A 20,972-nucleotide genomic window follows, 5' to 3' on the forward strand; every position below is an offset into this window, starting at 1 on the left:
GCTGTAAGCATTAGACAATATGCTTCTTAGAAACGCATTGAGTGTTTTTGGATGCTTAAATTTCTTAGAAACATATTCCATTCGGCTTTTCTTTATGCTTTCAAATAGACGTGTTCAACGAAACGCAGTGGGCATTTTTGGATCCTTTCCAAAAGTTTTTTTAGAAACGTAGTGGGCAAGTTCGGAATGAAGAAGAGGATTTCTGGCGTTGTAGAATTGGTAAACCATCCACAAAAGGCTTCAAAGAAACTTTTTGTTGAATTGGTTATATGCTTTATTATATGTGGTATTATATGTGATATTATATGTGATATCCTCAAAAACGCATAGCCATTGGTCGTTGACGTGTGTCAATTTCAAAAGACGTATTGTACACATGGCAATATGCATTCAACGAACAATTATTCATTATACACATGTATAGGCCCTATAGTTATAGGAGTGTGTTTATTTCAAACGGGATGTAAGATTTTGGGGACATTAAGACTGTTCGTTGGTATGAGTTAAACCATAGAACAGGTAACGAATGTTTCATATCAGGAAGCTCCTACACATTGTAGACTTGTTGTATGAGTTAGCCAATAAAACTACTAAATGACAACAAAACTAAAAAAGGGAAAAAATATTTATTATAGCAGAAGCAATTTCTGAATTCCTTAATACATTAAAGTATTTTTGCTACATGTAAGAAGTAAGAAGACAGAGCGACACATGGCATTGTTAGCACAAAACTAGCAGCAAATATGAAAAATAAAGCAGAAGATATACTGATGATGTTGTTGTTGCTGTAGTTATTGTTCTTGCTTTTTTGTTGTTGTTTGTTGTTGCTGGTGTTGTTTGTTGTTGTTTTTGTTGCTTCTGTTGTTGTTGTTGTTGTTGTTGTTGTAACAGACCGAATATCCGTTAAGCTATAATAATATAGTTTCTAGACGACACAACGATTAATTGCATAAGTGGGAATAGTGTTGGCTGTTGTTTTTGTAAAGTCAACAAGTTTATTATCACAAATTGAAGCACTCAATTAGTTATTTAGTTAAGTCGTAGCAAGTTCAAAACTGAACTAAAAATAGTTCGTTGTTGCAAACGTGAAACAGACAATCTTTCAAACAAAATGGTGTCAGGCTTTACAGGTTAAAATATTAAAGAATTAACAGCGTGCGTTGTTGCAAGTGTAGATTTTGCAATTGCTATTCCAGACCTTGCAGCTGTCTAATGTTGCACATTCAGAGAGTGGAATAAATGTTATTTGTTACATGCACAAAAACATGCAATCACATTATAGTAATATTGTAAGACGTGTTAGTATTTGCAAGCTATTGTTAGTTGCCATAGCAACAAAAGTTAGTTGTTGCAAGAGCAGAACTGGCAATTCCTCGGTCCTGATCGGTAGCCTGACGAACAGAAAATCATGCACGTGTCATAACCCTGGATGCACGGTTTGGTAAGTCGTACGACCGGCTGTCTTTCCACGGGAATGTTAGCTGAAATGGAAAAGCAATCACGTCAAAATCAGGGATGTACAGGTTTTATTGTCCCTCTACGAGAATGGAGGCTGAAATAAAAAACCGTACATGTGTCATAACATTTAATGAATGGTTAAGTAAGTCGTACGACTGGTCATCTTTCAACGAGAACATAGGCTATCATAGAAAAGCATGCACGTGGAATAGACTTGGATAAAAGGGCAAAGATAAAAAAGTACCCGTATGTAAAAAGTGAAATACATTTTCCACTATATTTTATTTAACAAAGGTGGGAGAAAAAACATCTACTATGGCCGCTCGAGTAAGACAAGTTCATCCCACACCTCGCGTAAGGAAAACATCTGTGAAACCCAAAACACCCTTCGCTCGGGTTGGGATGAACCTATAGAACACTCTCGGCCATTGAAAATACATCTAATCTTGCCCACTTGCAGTGGTTAATAAAAAGTACCCGTATATAAAGAAATTAATAGAATACATTTTGACTTTTTTGTTTGTCTGAGGAAGGAGAAAAAGCATCCACCATGGCCGCTCGTGTACGCTAGGTTCATCCCAACCCTCGTTTCCGCAAAACACCCTACGCTCGGATTGGGATGAACCTTTCTGACACTCTCAGCCATGGAATATACTTAAAGTCTCAAATCCTGTTCAAAATCTGCAGATCATCGCGTTTTCATGGATCTCTCAGAACAGTAAAAGACAATGACGTTAACAACGTTATTGACTTTAACACCATTCTGAACAATCGCCGAGTGTTAATACAAGTGACTTACAGATTTTGTACACCTCGTCCTTATCCACGCACATCTCACATTTGTCGTCTGTCATGAAACCGAACGGGTGGCTCAGAGTACAGGTCAGCAGTTTGGTAAAACACTCTTCTTGCGTCAGTGGTTTAGTCGGCTTCGGAGTTGGAGTTGTCACCCCTGGAAATTGAAAAAAGTAAGGTAAACAAGTTATAACTTGGCTACCGTATGAAGGTTCGTACAACGGGAATATGTTTGACATTTCGAACGAATATTCTTCATGTGTTGGTTTTGTTTGTTGTGGTGGCACCGCAATCATTAGATCTGCCGCCAATCACACGTTAATTGTTTTACAAATAAGAATACAGAAGGGAAACAAAGCTTAAAATTCTTAAATTTTATGAATGCAGATACCTACAAGAGGTGTTGTTTTGTCCTTTTTAATTGATAAAGAGACCATTTTCGCAATGAAAGTAGAATTGATCAATTTACAGATTTGTTATTTTTTGTGGCGCACATTAAATTTTCATCACTTTAATAACTAATGGTTTGTGCTGGGTTTATCATAATGAAATATAAATAAATAAATTTTCATATTAGTCCTTTATTTAATTCCATAGTTGATTTCTTGTTGGCATGTATCCAGTAGTTTATGAATACTAAGTCAAAATTAACTATGTCTTCATATTTCATATTCTTATTTGTTTTAACTAGGATAAGTTGTTCACATGTGTATTTCGGCTTGTTTACTGTTTGAAATGATTCAATTGGTTGGAAATAGCCATTGGACAAACATTTACCAAACATATAACATGTTGGATAACTATGATTAAAATGAGAAGATACCCGGTTTTATAATATTAGCTACAGAACCACCACCAGTTATAAACCTGAAGATGCACTCTCACAGATTTACCATTTTGACAACCTTTTTTCGTTTTTTTCTTGGAATGAGCCAATTTTTGCGTAAATATCTGCAAACCATTGATATAACACTGCTAATAAAAGATCAGATCGTAGATTTTCATACTTCCATTCAAAAATTAATGTGTTATAGCTAAAAGCGTTACTTACGGTTTAAGAAAAATGCATGATACAACATTTTGAACTTAAATATGAAAATCTGCGATCTGATTTTTGTCAGCAGCCTTTATGACTGGTTTCCATGCATTTTCGCATTAATGGGTCGTTCCAAGACACAGAATTAAAACAGTCGTCGAAACGTTCAATCTGTGAAAGCTTTGAGAGAAAAAATAGTGTTGTTCTATATTAAAAATAAATTTGTATATTTAACTGTAAATAATGTATATATTGCACTCTAAACATGTATGTGTACAGAAAAAAGAAAGACCCGTTCGTGCTTCGTTAAGATATACAATATAGAACATATAGTTTTGCTGAGATCATGTCACCTGGCATGGCGCATTCACAGTATTGGCACCCGTCCTTCCCCGTTATAAACCCGTCCGTACAGTACGCGTCACACGTTTGCGCCGCTTCCGGGCATGGATTTGTATAACTCATCACTGAAATGAAATATAAAATGTTTTACTTATGCAGTTCGATGACGAGGGATCATCATTTAAATAAAATAAGTAATGTTTTACTTAAGCAGTTCGATGATGGGGAATCATAACCGAAATATAATGAATATAGGATATTATGTTTTTGTATTAGTAAAAGATAATATTTCATCGAGTGAGCTCCCAAAAGCTATAGTATACGAGTGGCGTAGTCACGATTAAAATATTTACTTTTGGTGTTCACGAGGTGTAATATATTGCAATCTCACATTGAAACATAGATTTTGTTATTATAACATGCCTAAAAAGGATATAAAATGACAGTAAATTGGTTTTATTTTCAGAAAAACGCACACAATTGTATGCGAACGTAACGTCATTTCAGAAATGACGTCGTTGAATTCGTGTCCTAGCCATATGCGCGCTGACGTTTGATTTGAATACGGGCCAAAATTTCAAAACAGTGAGAAATATCAAAATGTTATTTTACAGTTCGAAACATTGAAGTGACAATTTGATGTCACAGCTAAATCTCTAAAAAAGCACCGGAAAAATTATAATAAATATTTTTTTACTTATTCAGTTCGATGATGGGGAATGGATAAATATAATACACTAAACTATTCACTTAAACGAAATAAATATTGTTTTGTGTATGCAGTTCAACATAAGTGTTGTACAGTGGGTAAATGAATGCGTATAGTGTACACTGAAAGAGAATAAAATAACTATAAACGTTCATATCATCCTATTTCCTTAAAATACATACGTGCATTTGACCCGACAAGGTCTGCAATGGAACGTTCAGTTTTGATATATTAAATTAACTTTGATACGTCTGGAATTAGACAAAAAGTTTTGAGATATTTAATTAACATTGATAAGACAGTCGAAAATCATGATTAACAGGTATGGATAAAGCAAATAATATGAAAGTGGGCGCAAGTTTTGCTTACTTTAGTCTGAAAATGATACGTTCCGGGTACATTCAATGCATGCCAACTCTACCATAACCATGGGCATTAATTAAAAGCTCACATTGAAAACTGTCCAGGAAGCGCCTGATGCCCCCCACTAGCACCCTCAAGCGCCTGATGCCCCCCACTAGCACCCTCAAGGATCCGCTAGAGATTCGTGATTAAAATGTTCCTTTATACGCGGATAGCACGTAACGGAGATTAATATGGAGAACTTCCCCATTAATACATAGATGGTCGAGTTGAAAGTTTTCTTGATTAGTTTTGATATTCCCGTCATATGTCACATATTTGTTTTAAACTCAATACCGACAGTAACAATTGTAAACAAAGATTTGTCGCTGACTTACTGTTAAAAAAACATTTCAGTGAATTATTATTTGATTAGACGATGTACGTTATTATAACTCTTAATAAAATGTCTGTTCTGTTCTCATCTGTTCTGTTGAAGCTACATCTACACAAACACTGAAAATATATCCAAGTAAAAGTCTGATACTTATTAAATCGTTGAAATAATTTTAACTGTGTGCGTTCATATTGTATCATATTGTATCATATTATTGTATCATATTGTATCATATTGTATCATATTATATCATATTGTATGGCGTGAGGATGCCCTTTGTCAAATATAAGATAAGAAAACAAATCTGTTTTGCAATTGAAATAAAAAACATTTATAGACTAAAAATGTGTTATATAGAAAATATATATATGAAGAAAGAATGAATAATTATATCCCATGTAAAATTAAAATCAGGTCAATAAACGATTCATATGAAGTATAATTGTATTGGGTATAATAAGCATTATGGGATACTATCTATTTACATTTTGTAACAGCGGTTTTGGTAAGTTTGAGAACAAACATTATTGCAGCGTCCAATTTTCTATCTAGAAAATATTACGAGACTGTTTCTCCCAGATATCTCGGCCCAATTTCTCGAAACTTCTTAAGTCCCTTATAACAGGATCAAGCTAAGCTCGCTATTTTGGTCTTTCAATTACTTGCGTAATATTTACTTTTTTTAGAATTTTAACACTTAATATAGGAATTATCTTCAAGATAATTACAATAAACCATTTTTTACCAATCAAAATCCAATTTAAGTATGCATTTTGCCTTCTTGAAATAAGCAACTTCAGCCCGTTAAGCTTAAGAAGTTTCGATTAATTGGGGCCTGGTCTTATTACAAATGCTCACAATTATTGAAGTCAAGTATGAATAACGACTTAGGCAAACACCAGTACAACTTTTCTTTTTGCAATGTTGCCCGGCTTTAGTTGTCATGCCGTCAGTGTATTGGACAAGGGCTAAAAGCGGTATTGAATACCTTACTTATATGCATGTAATAATAGCAAAACATTGCTTCCGTCTTAACTGACCGATACATGGCATTGGTTCTTTGGCCATTAAAAATTGCCAAGCCACAAGCGTATACGCGTATTTAGTTCAATGATATAATAAAATAAATTGAAATGCATTAAAAACAAACTTGAGCAATGTAAAACTGTATTTTATATAATATTTAACTAATAAACAAATGGTATTATTATAAAGTTTGTATTCGTATGAACAATTCAAGAAAGAAATATTAAGATCCTCTTGGAATTTCATAGTTCCAGCAAAAATTAACATGACTCAAATGTGAGCCGCGTGCCTCCTGGTGAGTTGTCGGAGGTTGTTTGTCGGAGGTGGTCAAAGTAATCCATTGCATTAAAGAATTTTGATTGTCCTATAATATTATATAATGCCTGCATTGGTCAAATGTATGGCTAAATGACAATCAGCGCCGAACACTGTTATTAAACTTGAAGAGTCTCTGGGTTGTGGCAAGAATTTTACTAACGTCAGTTAGCCTTAATTTATTTTTAGCAAAAAGCTTTCCTATGATTTTTTTCATGAATAAAAACTACATTTGTTCTTATAACATTGTTTGTTTTAGTTGTAAATATATTTAAACGCTGAATTGTCACGTGAGCTTATTCGTACAACATACGGGTGACTGTACAGTGCCAGGCTGGCTGTGAGCATTCATCTTAAATAGTCATACTTAATACCATTCACAGAATATATTTTAATTAAAGTTTGCATGAAAACATATCAGAAATCTGTCTTTAAACTGAGTCTTATGTATGTTTATTTCTTTTTAAAATCTATTTTTTTGTACTTATTTTTACTATTTTATATTTGTTTTACTTTGCGTAAATTTCGCTAAATGTAGCTTTTAACTTTATCAATGTTTCTATCTAAATGCAATCACTCTTATATAATACATACTTTCTATAATTACAAACTATAAATACCTGGTGCGCTACTAACGAAGTCGTCCAGCAATATAATTCCGCTGAAGAGGCAGCCCAGAACTGCTTGGAAACTCACTTTCTTAAATTCCATCTTTTTATTTTTGTTTTATTTTGATTGATCAGTATTTCCTTTTTGCTTGTGGTTTTATATTTTCTTCCAGAATGCTTCCCCGTTTTGATATTTATAATGTAAATGATCGTTATAAATTTTAATTGCTTATTTCGTTTTTAATTGATTGTTTCACCCACGCGTTTTGGTACATTAAATTATGAGATGTTTAAAGAATGAACTGCACAAATAAACTGATGTATTTCGGGATGTCACCTTATATACAACAAGGCGTATACCAGCAAGATTGACGTGTTTTATCTCTTAAGTATTTACGAGATTTTGATTCACCCATTGACGTCACGGGTAGAATTCGCTTAAATGACAGATTCAAGATTTTCTTAATATCTTGGACACAAAATTAAATCTCTTTGCATTATGGGATCAGATTTATTACTATCTACATCAATCTTACGGTTTATTTTCAATAATGTATTGAGTCTGGCAAATTTGGATGTTATGTAATTGTGAAATTGGTTCTAGAAGAGAAATGATGATAAAAAAGCTGATCTTGTTACTTTGACTAGTTTTAAAATTGTGCGCATATCAATAGATAAATATCATCTCTAATATAATAATAAAGATGTTTTGTAACTTTTATGATTTAAAGCTACACTCTTACAGATTTACCGTTGGAACAACTTTTTTCTTGAACTGAGCCAATTTTTGCGTAAATATCTGCAGATAAGTGATTTAAAATTTATGTTTTATGCCTAAAAGTGGTTACTAACGGTTTAAGAAAAATGCATAAAACATAATTTTTAAATCACTCATCTGCAGAAAATCTGCGATCTGATTTGTTGACAGCAGTCTTATATCACTTGTTTCCATGATTTTTTCGCATAATTTGCTCGTTCCAAGAAAAATAAAAAAAAAGTCGTCGAAACGTCCAATCTGTGAGAGTGCAGCTTTAAAAGGACTCGTTCATGGTTGGTAAATGCACTTTTTATTACGAAGTAAAGAGATTGAGCTTTCCTGGTAGGGCAAAACACTTGCATTTTAATTATGATACTTTTTGATACCAGAAAACAGTATGATTAAAGTATAATAAAAATAACATCGTTATTGGGGAGCGAATCATAAAACGCCAAGAAAAAAAAGAAAACTGATACATATTCACTCGCTAACAGTTATAGATATCTAACGGACATTGTAATAAAAACAAATTCGTAAAAAAGTGCATGAACAAACCATGAAATAACATGACATAACCGATGTGCGTCGGTAACACTTTCGAAAATCTGATGACTCTACGAATATCTATCTACGCAATCTGGCGTGTATCGTCAATTATATATAAAAATCCAATTTGAACGCATTTTGAGAAAAAAATGTCAATTTTTTTTAATCTGTTGAGATATATTTCACTAAATTAATTATTCTTCCTTCAATAACGTAAATGTTCTCAGTTTATTACTGACATGTTTATTAAACTTTTTCAATTAATTTTAATATCTTAACATTTTTTACCAATAATTCGCTGACGTCATTAAACATAAAAAGTAGTGCCCAAGTAAGTCTCTAATACCGCTGTATATACTTACCGTCGAAAGGGTGATAGTGTACAAATTCTAAAAGTGCTTACTTAAGCGCTAAGATAATATTTAAAATTCCAACAGCCTTCACGGCATTAAAGAATGACATTTTATTCATATCCATGAATTCTTCTAAACACGTCATGACAGAAAACAATTTCAAACAGTCCATTCACATGTCAAAGAATCTATGTCAGTATAGACAACCTTTTTGTGAACAGTAATATGTACGTACGACAAATTACTTCAGACGCTTTGATTACAACGATGAGGAATACCCCTTTTTGTCAGAGTTGCATAAACGGTTGATATGCTTTTGAACGAAAATAAAACTTATTGTGTTTTAATCAGGAATGGAATGAGGCTTAAAGATGTTGGTGCATTCTGGTGAATATAAGTTGATAGGGTGCATTCTGGCGAATATAAGATGATAGGGTGCATTCTGGCAAATATAAGACGAAAGAGTGCATTCTGATGAATAGAAGATGATAGGATGCATTCTGGTGAATAAAAGATGATAGGGTGCATTATGGTGAATATAAGATGATAGGATGCATTCTGGTTGGTGCATTCTGGTGAATATTAGACGATAGAGTGCATTCTGTTGAATATTAGATGATAGGTTGCATTCTGGTGAATATAAGACGATCGGGTGCATTCTCATGAATATAAGACGATAGGGTGCATTCTAGTGAATATAAGATGATAGGGTGCATTATGGTGAATATTAGACGATAGGGTGCATTCTGGTGAATATATGATGATAGGGTGCATTCTGGTGAATATTAGATGATAGGGTGCATTCTTGAAAATATAAGACGATAGGGTGCATTCTGGGTAAATTCTGGTGAATATAAGATGATAGGGTGCATTCCGGTAGATATAAGATGATACGGATTATTCTGTTGAATATAAGATGATAGGGTGCATTCTGGTGAATATAAGGTGATAGGGTGCATTCTGGTGAATATAAGATGATAGGTGCATTCTGGGGAATATAAGGTGATAGGGTGCATTCTGGTGAATATAAGATGATAGGTGCATTCTGGGGAATATAAGATGATAGGGTGCATTCTGGTGATTATTAGACGATCGGGTGAATTCTGGTGAATATAAGATGATAGGTTGCATTCTGGTGAATATACGATGATAGGGTGCATTCTGATGCATATAAGGCGATAGGGTACATTCTGGTGAAGATAAGACGATAGGGTGCATTCTGGTAAATTCTGGTGAGATGATAGGGTGCATTCCGGTAGATAAAGACGATAGTGTGCATTCTGGTGAATATAAGATGATAGGGTGCAATCTGGTGAATATTAGACGATAGGGTGCATTCTGGTGATTATTAGACGATAGGGATCATTCTGGTGAATATAAGATGATAGGGTGCATTCTGATGAATATAAGATGATAGTGTGCATTCTGGTGATTATAAGACGATAGGGTGCATTCTGATGAATATAAGATGATAGGGTGCATTCTGGTGATTATTAGACGATATGGTGAATTCTGGTGAATATAAGATGATAGGGTGCATTCTGATGAATATAAGATGATAGGGTGCATTCCGGTAGATATAAGACGATAGGGATCATTCTGGTGAATATAAGATGATAGGGTGCATTCTGGTGATTATAAGACGATATGGTGCATTCCGATGAATATAAGATGATTGGGTGCATTCTGGTGATTATTAGACGATAGGGTGAATTCTGGTGAATATTAGATGATAGGGTGCATTCTGATGAATATAAGATGATAGGGTGCATTCTTGTGATTATTAGAAGATATGGTGAATTCTGATGAATATAAGATGATAGGGTGCATTCTGATGAATATAAGACGATAGGGTGCATTCTGATGAATTTTAGATGTTATGGTGCCTTCTGATAAATATAAGATGATATGGAGCATTCTGGTTAATATTAGACGATAGGGTGCATTCTGGCAAATATAAGACGAAAGAGTGCATTCTGGTGAATATAAGACGATAGGGTGCATTCTGGTGAATATAAGATGATAGGGTGCATTCTGATGAATATAAGATGATAGGGTGCAATCTGGTGAATATTAGACGATAGGGTGCATTCTGGTGAAGATAAGGCGATAGGGTACATTCTGGTGAAGATAAGACGATAGGGTGCATTCTGGGTAAATTCTGGTGAATATAAGATGATAGGGTGCATTCCGGTAGATATAAGATGATACGGATTATTCTGTTGAATATAAGATGATAGGGTGCATTCTGGTGAATATAAGGTGATAGGGTGCATTCTGGTGAATATAAGATGATAGGTGCATTCTGGGGAATATAAGATGATAGGGTGCATTCTGGTGAATATAAGACGATAGGGTGCATTCTGGTGATTATTAGACGATAGGGTGCATTCTGGTGAATATACGATGATAGATGCATTCTGGTGAACATACGACGATAGGGTAGATTCTGGTGAAGATAAGGCGATAGGGTACATTATGGTGCAGATAAGACGATAGGGTGCATTCTGGTGAAATTCTGGTGCATTTAAGATGATAGGGTGCATTCCGGTAGATATAAGACGATAGGGATCATTCTGGTGAATATAAGATGATAGGGTGCATTCTGGTGATTATTTGACGACAGGGTGCATTCTGGTGATTATTAGACGATAGGGATCATTCTGGTGAATATAAGATGATAGTGTGCATTCTGATGCATATAAGATGATAGGGTGCATTCTGGTGATTATAAGACGATAGGGTGCATTCTGATGAATATAAGATGATAGGGTGCATTCTGATGAATATAAGATGATAGGGTGCATTCTGGTGATTATAAGATGATAGGGTGCATTCTGATGAATATAAGATGATAGGGTGCATTCTTGTGATTATTAGACGATAGGGTGAATTCTGATGAATATAAGATGATAGGGTGCATTCTGATGAATTTTAGATGTTATGATGCATTCTGATAAATATAAGATGATATGGTGCATTCTGGTTAATATAAGACGATAGGGTGCATTCGGGCAAATATAAGACGAAAGAGTGCATTCTGGTGAATATAAGACGATAGGGTGCATTCTGGCGAATATAAGACGAAAGAGTGCATTCTGATGAATGTAAGACGATAGGGTGCATTCTGGTAAACATAAGATGATAGGGCGCATTCCGGTGAATATAAGATGATAGGGTGCATTCAGGTGAATATAAGACGAAAGAGTGCATTCTGGTGAATATAAGACGATAGGGTGCATTCTGGCAAATATAAGATGATAGGGCGCATTCCGGTGAATATAAGATGATAGGGTGCATTCTGGTGATTATTAGACGATAGGGTGCATTCTGGTGAATATAAGATGATAGGGTGCATTCTGATGAATATAAGATGATAGGGTGCATTCTTGTGATTATTAGACGATAGGGTGAATTCTGATGAATATAAGATGATAGGGTGCATTCTGATGAATTTTAGATGTTATGATGCATTCTGATAAATATAAGATGATATGGTGCATTCTGGTTAATATAAGACGATAGGGTGCATTCGGGCAAATATAAGACGAAAGAGTGCATTCTGGTGAATATAAGACGATAGGGTGCATTCTGGCGAATATAAGACGAAAGAGTGCATTCTGATGAATGTAAGACGATAGGGTGCATTCTGGTAAACATAAGATGATAGGGCGCATTCCGGTGAATATAAGATGATAGGGTGCATTCAGGTGAATATAAGACGAAAGAGTGCATTCTGGTGAATATAAGACGATAGGGTGCATTCTGGCAAATATAAGATGATAGGGCGCATTCCGGTGAATATAAGATGATAGGGTGCATTCTGGTGAATATAAGATGAAAGAGTGAATTCTGGTGAATATAAGATGATAGGGTGCATTCCGGTAGATATAAGATGATACGATTATTCTGTTGAATATAAGATGATAGGGTGCATTCTGGTGAATATAAGGTGATATGGTGCATTCTGGTGAATATAAGATGATAGGTGCATTCTGGGGAATATAAGATGATAGGGTGCATTCTGGTGAATATAAGACGATAGGGTGCATTCTGGTGATTATTAGACGATAGGGTGCATTCTGGTGAATATACGATGATAGATGCATTCTGGTGAACATACGACGATAGGGTAGATTCTGGTGAAGATAAGGCGATAGGGTACATTATGGTGCAGATAAGACGATAGGGTGCATTCTGGTGAAATTCTGGTGCATTTAAGATGATAGGGTGCATTCCGGTAGATATAAGACGATAGGGATCATTCTGGTGAATATAAGATGATAGGGTGCATTCTGGTGATTATTTGACGACAGGGTGCATTCTGGTGATTATTAGACGATAGGGATCATTCTGGTGAATATAAGATGATAGTGTGCATTCTGATGCATATAAGATGATAGGGTGCATTCTGGTGATTATAAGACGATAGGTTGCACTCTGATGTATATAAGATGATAGGGTGCATTCTGATGAATATAAGATGATAGGGTGCATTCTGGTGATTATAAGATGATAGGGTGCATTCTGATGTATATAAGATGATGGGGTGCATTCTTGTGATTATTAGACGATAGGGTGAATTCTGATGAATATAAGATGATAGGGTGCATTCTGATGAATTTTAGATGTTATGATGCATTCTGATAAATATAAGATGATATGGTGCATTCTGGTTAATATAAGACGATAGGGTGCATTCGGGCAAATATAAGACGAAAGAGTGCATTCTGGTGAATATAAGACGATAGGGTGCATTCTGGCGAATATAAGACGAAAGAGTGCATTCTGATGAATGTAAGACGATAGGGTGCATTCTGGTAAACATAAGATGATAGGGCGCATTCCGGTGAATATATGATGATAGGGTGCATTCAGGTGAATATAAGACGAAAGAGTGCATTCTGGTGAATATAAGACGATAGGGTGCATTCTGGTGAATATAAGATGATAGGGTGCATTCTGGTGAATATAAGATGATAGGGTGCATTCTGGTGATTATTAGACGATAGGGTGAATTCTGGTGAATATAAGATGATAGGGTGCATTCTGATGAATATAAGATGATAGGGTGCATTCTTGTGATTATTAGACGATAGGGTGAATTCTGATGAATATAAGATGATAGGGTGCATTCTGATGAATTTTAGATGTTATGATGCATTCTGATAAATATAAGATGATATGGTGCATTCTGGTTAATATAAGACGATAGGGTGCATTCGGGCAAATATAAGACGAAAGAGTGCATTCTGGTGAATATAAGACGATAGGGTGCATTCTGGCGAATATAAGACGAAAGAGTGCATTCTGATGAATGTAAGACGATAGGGTGCATTCTGGTAAACATAAGATGATAGGGCGCATTCCGGTGAATATAAGATGATAGGGTGCATTCTGGTGAATATAAGACGAAAGAGTGCATTCTGGTGAATATAAGACGATAGGGTGCATTCTGGCAAATATAAGATGATAGGGCGCATTCCGGTGAATATAAGATGATAGGGTGCATTCTGGTGAATATAAGATGATAGGATGCATTCTGGTGAATATAAGATGATAGGGTGCATTCTGGTGAATATAAGGCGATAGGGTACATTCTGGTGAAGATAAGACGATAGGGTGCATTCTGGTGAAATTATGGTGCATATAAGATGATAGGGTGCATTCTGGTGACTATTAGACGATAGGGTGCATTCTGGTGATTATTAGACGATATCGATCATTCTGGTGAATATAAGATGATAGGGTGCATTCTGATGCATATAAGATGATAGGGTGCATTCTGGTGATTATAAGACGATAGGGTGCATTCTGGTGAATATATGGTGCATTCTGGTAGATATAAGATGATAGGATGCATTCTGATGAATATCAGATGATAGGGTGCATTCTGGTGATTATTAGACGATAGGGTAAATTCTGGTGAATATAAGATGATATGGTGCATTCTGATGAATATAAGATGATAGGGTGCATTCTTGTGATTATTAGACGATAGGGTGAATTCTGGTGAATATAAGATGATAGGGTGTATTCTGATGAATATAAGACGACAGGGTGCATTCTGATGAATTTTAGATGTCATGGTGCATTCTGATAAATATAAGATGATATGGTGCATTCTTGTGATTATAAGACGATAGGGTGCATTCTGGCAAATATAAGACGAAATAGTGACTCTGATGAATATAAGACGATAGGGTGCATTCTGGTGAATATAAGATGATAGGGTGCATTCTGGTGAATATAAGATGATAGGATGCATTGTGGTGAATATAAGATGATAGGGTGCATTCCGGTGGATATAAGATGATAGGGTGCATTCTGGTGAATATAAGATGATAGGGTGCATTCCGGTGAATATAAGATGATAGGGTGCATTCTGGCGAATATAAGATGATAGGGCGCATTCCGGTGAATATAAGACGATAGGGTGCATTCTAGTGAATATAAGATGATAGGGTGCATTCTGGTGATTTTTAGACGATAGGGTGCATCTGATGAATATTAGACGATATGGTGCATTCTGGTGAAATTTAGATGATAGGGTGCATTCTGATGAATATAAGACGACTAACGATGTGATGCTGGTGCATATATGACGATATGGTGCATTATTGTCAATGTATAAGATTAAAGGGTGCATCCTGATAATTTAAGCATGCCAGTTTGTATTTTGGTGAACATAAGATGACTGTTTGCATTCTGGTGGATATCAAACAATTTGTTATAAGACAATTGGGTGCATTTAGGTAATCGTACAGTAGTGTTGGGTGCATACTATTGAAAGAAAGATGCATTCTGGTGAGAAAAAAATGATAGGGTGCATTCATGCCATTTTGCATGATTTATGCATTATGTTTTATATGATGATCAGGAAACAGTTAAGAAACAAGTATGTCCTCAGAGAATTAACCTCTGCTCCTTGAAAGGTAAAACTACGATTCATTTTATCGCCATGGGATATTTGTATTATTTAGAAAGCATTTTGGGAATGGTCAATGAAGCTTTCATTATCTCTCAGAGATCATGAAATCGTTTATTTCATGAATAGTTGGGTTTAAATAGAGCAAACTCGGATACAAATATAACCTCAAAGTAGTATGCACTGTGTTTTTTGCAATAGAAAACCAAAGCGTTTTAAATAAAACCAATACCAAATTTGTTTCACAAATAGGCAAAAGAAATATAAGAAATACCATCAAAGGTTTATATTTCGGTCCAACACTTGTTAAGTAATCTTACCGTCAGGAGGCGCACAAATACAATATTGACACATTTCCATTGGCCCGTTGTAATATCCCCGGTCACATGACAAGTCACATGATGTGCCGGGAAAGCATGGATTGGAGTATTTTTTTGAATAAGTCCCAGATGTTATCATAGATCCATCGCCAACGATTGGTCCTCCGCCAAACGAAATCGAGGCACCACCTTGAGGAAACGGATATCCGATAGTTCAAACATTCCCGAGTAATTGTTGGAACTTTTTAAGTACAATTTCAATGCCCAATAGTAGCTGCGAGAATTTACAAAAAAAGTCTTACAACGATTTATGGTCCTATATGTAAACGCGTTCATAATGGAATTGTTTCCTATTGTATACACGAAGCAAATATCATAATATAGATTAATATTACATACAACCGGAACGGCCCGAGCGAAGAAATACCAATTTTGTCCGTTAGGACAAACACAAATTAATATGTTTTCCTTCGTTATTCAACGACCGAACATTATTTTGTTACATAGTAATGTATCATAAATATCAAGTAAGAGATATTCCGGCGCTTTTGAACGAAATCCTTTGAGGATTGGGAACCCATATCAAGGGGTACGGAGATGCGCTGACCTGTAAATGCTGGTGCACTGTCGGTCCAGGTAGCTGTTGCACAAACTCGACACCCATTCTGATTGGTAGTATACCCGTTAGCACAAGGATATAGCGGATATGAGCAGTCTATTCCGGTCTGCACGGGGAACTGACATTGTGATACGGGAAGAACTGAAATATACGGGAAATAAATACAGTACGGGATACGGTAATATGCGGATATCATAAAAACGTACGGAATAATTGTGATACGCGAAGAACTAGAATGTACGGGGAAAATACAAAGTAAGGGGTACGGTATTTTATTGAAGTTTCTGTTAGCAGTAAAAGAATGCATTTTAATAGTTTGTTAAAGCCGTTCGATAAGTTTGGTGCTGCACTGTACGGGAATTAAGATAAAACACGCCGAATAATCAAGTACAACGCGATACGGAGTGAAATTCTGAAATTATATTAAGCCGCCCTTGGGCAAATTTTTTTTTATAACAATTAAAACTTTTTTTTCTAAATAAATATAAAATGTAAACATCGTATGGTTTGTTGTTGTACTTCTTTTATTGTTTTTACTTAATTTAATTTAATAAATTGCCAATTTCTTAAATGCTTTCTTAAGTTAAAGACAATTAAGATAACACCTGAATGTAATGACCTATAATATTTGAACCCGGCTTCTAGTTGCCAGATCGTTGTAGTGAGATGTTGAGTTGAATGTCATGATTTCTTGAACAAAAAAAAAAACAACAACAAAAAAATGCACGAGAACGTGCCTAGGTTTCTGTAATACATGATTTTGAGAGAAGCGAATTAATGATTGAAAGACCGCAGAGATGGGATGAATTTAAATGAAGGAGAAGGCAGAAAACACAAAGGAAGGGAAACAAGTGCTGTCCAATGAAAATGAAGGAGGAAAGAAGGAAATGCATTGAGGAAACAGGTAAACACATTCGCAACAATACATTTCTTAACAATTAAATTTAAATAACTATTGTATACATTGTCATCTCTATAATACTAAATATGGAACTAACATTTATCTTTGTTTAATTAGAAACTAATCTATAACACGTGCTTTATTATTTCCAAAGTAATACAATACAAATTTTAACTGTACGTAAAAAGAAGCCAAGTTTACTTACATACGCAGAAAACAAACCGGAGTGAATCGGTCAATATTGAAGTCATTTTAATCAACTCCAAATACTGATATCTATTAGGAAGTCAGTGCTAACGACTGCCTATATATGGTATATGATTGATCGAATATGGGACATCAGCACAGAAATGTGCAGTATGCATTTATCACTTGCTTCGATAACTCACGAAAGTTTACCCATTAAAGCTTAAAATAAACCTAGCCTTCCTTAAGGCACACTTATTTGTTTACTCAAATGGGTGTAGTAATCGAGGGCTTACCCAAATCTGTCATATTTGATAACTGGGTGATACCAGAATCTACATAGTTCATCATCTTCATCTTTGAAGAAGATAAAACGCTTTTTGAGCATTGCACTTTAAAGTGATACTAATAAATAAATCTGTTTTGCGGCGCATTTTTGTCGGAATGTTTTTTTTTTAAATTTATTTTAGTTATAGAATGTACACCAAACTACGAACAAATACTAAATACAGTATACATTGTACTTAGTAAAGGTAAGTGTTTATCTTTTGGTCTTCTCAACGATAAAATCGGCAACTCGGGCGACGCCAAGCGCCAAATACTCGTTAGAAGACGAACATTAAATGCCAGCATTTTTCGTGTTCAGCGCACATTGCCTATCGAATGCCTGGTCCACATTTCCTTATGTTAACTACCTATTAAATGGGCCAGCCACTGTATACATCTATCGCTTTTTAATAATTAACCCTATATAAATCAATAACGGCTGTCTGCAGACATACTGAAATAAATAGATATGAAAACTTGAGAAATTATGCCTTCTCAATGGATAAAATAAAATGTTGACCACTAAATGTAAGCGCAGTTTTAAGAACATCGTAGTAATATACGACACTCCTTATTTCGTCCCAAACATAAGCTCCACTCCACGTAAACTTAACTAATCTAAATGACCTTCACTTCCGAATACGTTAGTTTATTTTAGAATCAAGTCAACAAAATAATAGCAGGTGTGTTGAAGTTAAGTCACGAATGTAGATACTGGAACAATGTTAACGCATCGCTATCACAGTGATAAAACCTTGTTTTGTTTGTGAGTATATATGGCAGGACGACTTAGAACAGTAGTCAATTAACCACGATCGTTGTTAAGTTGAAATATTATGACATGGTGTACATATATGTGACGTCGTCAGCGAAAATGAGTCCTGTTGAGGTAATCACGTTACCGAGATAAAGCGAGAGTAAAAAACAACACGTTTTCTGAGCAATTATCGTTTTGTCAATCAACTATTTTGACATTATTTGTTCAAAGTATTTACAAAATCGAAGTGTATACACTCTATAAAGGAACATCACTCTGCTTCCAGTTGATTATTGTCGATAATATTCATGATGCCTGACCTTAAATCATGACTAATCGCCCTTGATCTGAAGGTGTCGCTCTCCGCAATTTTGATGAAAACATGTCGAAATCCGTACCAAAGATATGACGGTTTTGCCGGTTTATTCACTCGGCATTAGCATGTTTTTCGGATTAATTACACGGAAAAGATTATTTGGAAGGTAATGTATGCAATTATCAATGTTGTCATCCTTTATTTAAATTGGCATTTGATGTTTATTTTAAATAACCTTTTGACAGTTTGACCCGGAAGTATTTTTTTCGTAACAACAGACAGTTTACAGATATTATGGCGGAAAATTTGAAAAACACTTGAAACTTTTATGAAAATGTCCCAGTTTAGTCAAGCAAGTACCATCCCCTATGAATTAAGCCAAGACCATTTATTTCGCGAAGAATTATTAGAAGTTGATAGACTTTATTTTCATGAAGTTTTGTGTCCAGAGGGTGGTGCAAGTGAGATAGAATTTAGTCAGTCTGATTCAGAAAATGATTCTAGCCATGAAAGTAATTCTGTAAATGATGAATCAGATGATGATGAATGTAATACAGAGACTGTTCATTGTGAAAGTTTTGACCATGATTTAGAACCCACTGAAGAGGATTTAAGACAGAGAAAGAAAACAGATGATTTCTTTACTCAGACCTGCAAGTGTAAAAAACTCTATGGCAAACCATGCAGTCAAGTTGTGGATGGTAATGATATTTCTGACTTACGTATGTATTCAGCTGGTTTGCAAACAGATGAACTTGATCTTGTTATTAAATCAGCCATGTTGTGCCACAGAAAAAATGGCCAACAAACTGACAGTAGTAAACATAAACGGCAGGCGAGAGTTAGGCCCAGTCAGAAGTTTTATGTAAAGGGAGTTGAAGTTTGCCGTGAAGTATTCTGTTTTGCATACAACATCGGAAAGGAGAAACTAAAACGAATTGGTCGGTCTCTTGACAGTGATGGATTGATTGCTAGGACTCATGGTAATACCAAAAGACTACCTCATAATGCTATCACATTTGAGGAGAGAGAAAATATAAGAAAGTTCCTCATCTGCTATGCATCTGACAATGCAATGCCCCTTCCCGGAAGACTTCCAAACCACCGCAATAGTAAAGTGATGTTGTTGCCATCTGATAAGTCACAAGCAGACATTCATGTGGAATATGAAAAAATAGACGGTGCAAGAAGTATTAGTCTTAGTACTTTTACCAGAGTATGGCGGGAGTTGTGCCCACATATTGTCTTAGCGAAACCAAAAACAGACTTGTGTTTTAGATGCCAAACATTTTCTTGTAAAATTTCACAAAGTGGTGACCTTTCTGAAGATGATAAAATGACACTTCTTGATGAATATGAAAGTCATGTTGAAAGTGCTAGACATCAGAGGGAGCAATATAGAATGCAGTGTGATGACTCTAAAGTTACATGTAGTGAAAACATTACAGTTGAAGGTGTGCTTTGGTTAATAAATTTCTATGCGCTATAGTATTAGCTGTCTAATGGCATGCCTCAAGATTTTCTAGTCTTAAAATTAAAATAGAATATGTTAAATTCTTTATTTCATTTTAATTGACATGCTGGCCATTGAGTTATCATTTTTTAAAATGTCCATCTGCATCAATAATAGTGACTTTTACATTTTACAGAAGTTTTTTTTATGCCTGTTATGCTTGTATATATATACTGGACATGTAAACTTTGAGCGTATAAATATTTAAAACATGGATAAAATTTTGAAACAGAATGAAAAGATACCCATCAGATCATTTTATATTACTTATATATTTCCTTCTAGGCCAACAATATAAATTGTGAAAAATATATATTTTAGGTGCAGTATCATGTTCCTTAGATGCAACCGTCCACTACAGCTGGGACTTTGCACAGCAGGTTCATATTCCACACCATAGCCAACAGGTTAGTTTTTTTTC

At 35.1% G+C, this 20,972-nt stretch overlaps 1 protein-coding gene across 2 annotated transcripts; it reads right to left on the minus strand.

Moving 5' to 3' along the window:
- Positions 1-611: 611 nt before the first annotated feature.
- On the minus strand, positions 612-17,759 carry LOC128222169 (antistasin-like). Of its 2 annotated transcripts, XM_052931051.1 has the most exons (6): positions 17,658-17,759; positions 16,540-16,692; positions 15,933-16,121; positions 3,643-3,756; positions 2,258-2,410; positions 612-1,481 (listed from the first exon to the last, which is right to left on the minus strand). In XM_052931051.1, exons 1-6 carry the CDS (start codon positions 17,701-17,703, stop codon positions 1,342-1,344), a joined length of 795 nt encoding a protein of 264 aa, XP_052787011.1. In that variant the 5' UTR covers positions 17,704-17,759; the 3' UTR covers positions 612-1,341. The 2 variants fall into 2 exon arrangements, with proteins under 2 accessions (XP_052787011.1, XP_052787012.1); XM_052931052.1 differs by lacking the exons at positions 15,933-16,121; positions 16,540-16,692; positions 17,658-17,759 and adding an exon at positions 7,041-7,289.
- Between the last annotated feature and the right edge of the window lie 3,213 nt (positions 17,760-20,972).

The sequence above is a fragment of the Mya arenaria genome, chromosome 16 (genome assembly GCF_026914265.1).
Source record: "Mya arenaria isolate MELC-2E11 chromosome 16, ASM2691426v1".
In the NCBI taxonomy this organism is placed as follows: Eukaryota; Metazoa; Mollusca; class Bivalvia; order Myida; family Myidae; genus Mya; species Mya arenaria.

Coding starts and splice junctions, on each gene's coding strand:
- LOC128222169 (XM_052931051.1), bottom strand. CDS start 17,703: ATGACTTCAATATTGACCGATTCACTCCGGTTTGTTTTCTGCGTAT. Junction 16,693..17,657: donor CCGGTTTGTTTTCTGCGTAT/GTAAGTAAACTT, acceptor CGTATATTTCAG/TTCTTCCCGTATCACAATGT. Junction 2,411..3,642: donor CTGTGAATGCGCCATGCCAG/GTGACATGATCT, acceptor TTCAATTTCCAG/GGGTGACAACTCCAACTCCG.